This window comes from Octopus bimaculoides, chromosome 9 (assembly GCF_001194135.2).
Source record: "Octopus bimaculoides isolate UCB-OBI-ISO-001 chromosome 9, ASM119413v2, whole genome shotgun sequence".
In the NCBI taxonomy this organism is placed as follows: domain Eukaryota; kingdom Metazoa; phylum Mollusca; class Cephalopoda; order Octopoda; family Octopodidae; genus Octopus; species Octopus bimaculoides.
This window is the reverse complement of record NC_068989.1, coordinates 25,082,748-25,085,554: the sequence shown is the minus strand read 5'-3', so window position 1 is coordinate 25,085,554 and position 2,807 is coordinate 25,082,748. Positions and strand designations below refer to the sequence as shown.

Genomic DNA, 2,807 nt, shown 5'->3' with positions numbered 1-2,807 from the left:
GAGAGAGAGAGAGAGAGAGAGAGAGAGAGTTGTTGGCGATGGTAATGAATTGTCAATGAATAAACATTGCATCAACGTCAAAACATTGCATAGGTTTCGATGAGTTAGTTCAATTTGTCTGCTCTATAGGTTCTGACCACAACATTACGAGCTGTAATGGTGTATCATTACCATGCTTAACGCTATACCGTAAGTGGCAAGTCCTGAATGAGGTTAAAGGCAAACAAGGCCTTTCCTAATTAGTTATAAGATTATATAGCTTCTATAAAATATCTACTCACTTCTACAACAAATGCCTATGTCATACATATAGGATATCGTCCCTACTTATCTAATATTCATCACGCTATTATATGGAAATGATTTTCATGCTAGAGTTTGTTCTGGTCATATTACTATTAATCTATACACATGCACCAATTTAACTATAACGTAATATTGGTCTACGACCACACATGCATAGGTATTTACCTTCTCAATGTCCTGCACTGAATGTGCACCCCATTGAATTATATACTTCTACGTTGAAGCATTCATAACCTTCTGTTTACCAATGGGTTCAATGGACCCATTTCACTTTTTTTTTTCGGTTGCTTTTTTCCTACTGTTTATATTATTTGATTTCTCGTAACTCTAATTTTTTCTTGATTCTCTTATTTATCAAATGGGAAACTTTCGGTATGTTTATAAAAGCTAGAAAATTTCACTTTATACATTGATTACCATATGGGTCCATTGAACGCTCGAATTTAATTCAGACAATACTTTTGTCATTCTAAACAGAATAAAAGCAGTATCAAATATTACTTTCCTAGATATTTATCAGATATAAAATGGATAAATTTGTATTCAATTTATTTGCTGGATTTTAGATAGAATAGGAAACATTATGAAAATGTTATAGTAAATTTGAGATATTGCATCACCTTCAATCTGCTAGAATGATGCAATATTTCAATGTGATGACGCAATTCTTACAATGTGAGAGAGCAATATCTGCCTTTGGTGTGCTATCAAGTTTCATATAGTTCAGTTGTGCTTTCCAATATGCCTACACGTGAAAACTTGAGTGAAGACCGAATATGGAAAAGGTTATTGAAATTAGATGAAGAATGGGAAGAATATAGTAGTGATTCCTTCTATTGCTCTGATGATGGTGGTGAAAGTGTGCTGGACAGTTTCGGTTGTGTATCATCAGATGAAGATACTCAAAAACAATTATCTGTGAGCCACCCAATTATGAATGAGCAATATGTTTCTAGAGACAGACTAGAAGTTTGGTATTTTAATCCTCTTACTCAAGCAGCAGTAAGAATTTCATCTTGCAATACGGTCCGCCAAGAATGTGGACAATCCCGTTTTACAAAAAGAACTTGCGATAGGACTGAAATATGTTTTGCTAACTTTGTGCGCCAGAATCGTCTTGAAGTAATTCGTAAATGGACAAATGCTGAAGGTCAGGTTGTTTACAACGATAAATGGAAGGAAATTGACCACTCTGAACTAAAGAAATTTATTGGACTGTTTATTCTTATAGGTTTTTATAAATCTAAACATGAAAATGTCACACAGTTACGGAGTCAAGAAGATGGCAGCCTAATATTCAACAAAATTATGAGCCGGGGAAGATTTCAACAGATTTTACAAGTATTGCGTTTTTGATGATGCTAGTGCAAGAAGAAAAAAGGGAAGTGATGATAAATTGGGGCCCATAAGAGAAGTATTTGAAATGTGGAATCAGAATTTGCAAGGTGGATATGTTCCAAGTTCATGCAAAACAGTTGATAGACAATTAGTTTCATTCAGAGGGCACTGCCCATTCCGGGTACATATTCCTTCAAAACCAGGGAAATCTGCCATTAAAATTTGGACAATATGCGACAGTGAAACATCTTATGTCTGGAAAATGCAAATCTACACTGGAAAAGATCCAGTAAAAAGGAGAGAGACAAATCAAGGTTCAAGAGTTGTTGAAGACCTAGTAAAAGAACTTGAAAATACTGGTTGCAATATAACTTGTGATAATTATTTTACAAGTCTAGGATTGGTTCTAAAGCTGCTTAGAAAGAAAACTACTTTAGTTGGAACAATTAGAAAGAACAGAGTTGAACCTCCAAGTGATTTCACGAATAGAAAACAATGAGAAATCAACAGCACAATATTTGGATTTCAGAAGGATTCTATGGTCCTATCTTATTGTCCCAAGAAAAATTATGTAGTCATACTTATGAGTACAATGCACTCTCAGCCTTCAATTGATTCAAAACGTGCTGAAAAGAAACCTGAAGTTATTACATGTTACAACAAAACAAAAGGAGGATTAGATACCCTAGATAAGATGGTAAGGACATACACTTGCAAAAGAATAAGCCGAAGGTGGCCTATGATTATATTCTAGAACATGGTTGATATAATTGCAGTGAATGCTTTCATTGTTGCTAAACAGCTTCACTTGCAAAGTTTCAAGGATAAAAGAAGACAGTGCCTAATTCAATTAGGAAAGGAACTTGCTAAAGTTCATGACAAGCAAGAACGCGACAAACAATTTTCTAGTTCCACAAACATTTCTCAACCAAACAAGAAAAGAAGACGATCTTCAACTTCATTTGAGATTCCTCAGTCAAAGAAAAAAAGAAAGATGTTCTTTGTGTGGCCCCCAAAAAAAACAGGAAAACTCGTACTATATGGAAGAATTGTACTATCCATGTTTGCCAAGAACATTCCAATGTCGTCTGCATTCATTGCCATGAAGGGCTGTAATTCTGTTTTTCTGCAATTTAAAAAATTTATAATATATTCTGTAAGCT

At 34.5% G+C, this 2,807-nt stretch overlaps 1 protein-coding gene across 1 annotated transcript; it reads left to right on the top strand.

Moving 5' to 3' along the window:
* The first annotated feature begins 1,729 nt into the window (after positions 1–1,729).
* LOC106868028 (uncharacterized) lies at positions 1,730–2,143 on the top strand. Its single transcript, XM_014913125.1, has one exon. The coding sequence runs from the start codon at positions 1,730–1,732 to the stop codon at positions 2,141–2,143; it is 414 nt and encodes a 137-aa protein (XP_014768611.1).
* Positions 2,144–2,807: the final 664 nt, after the last annotated feature.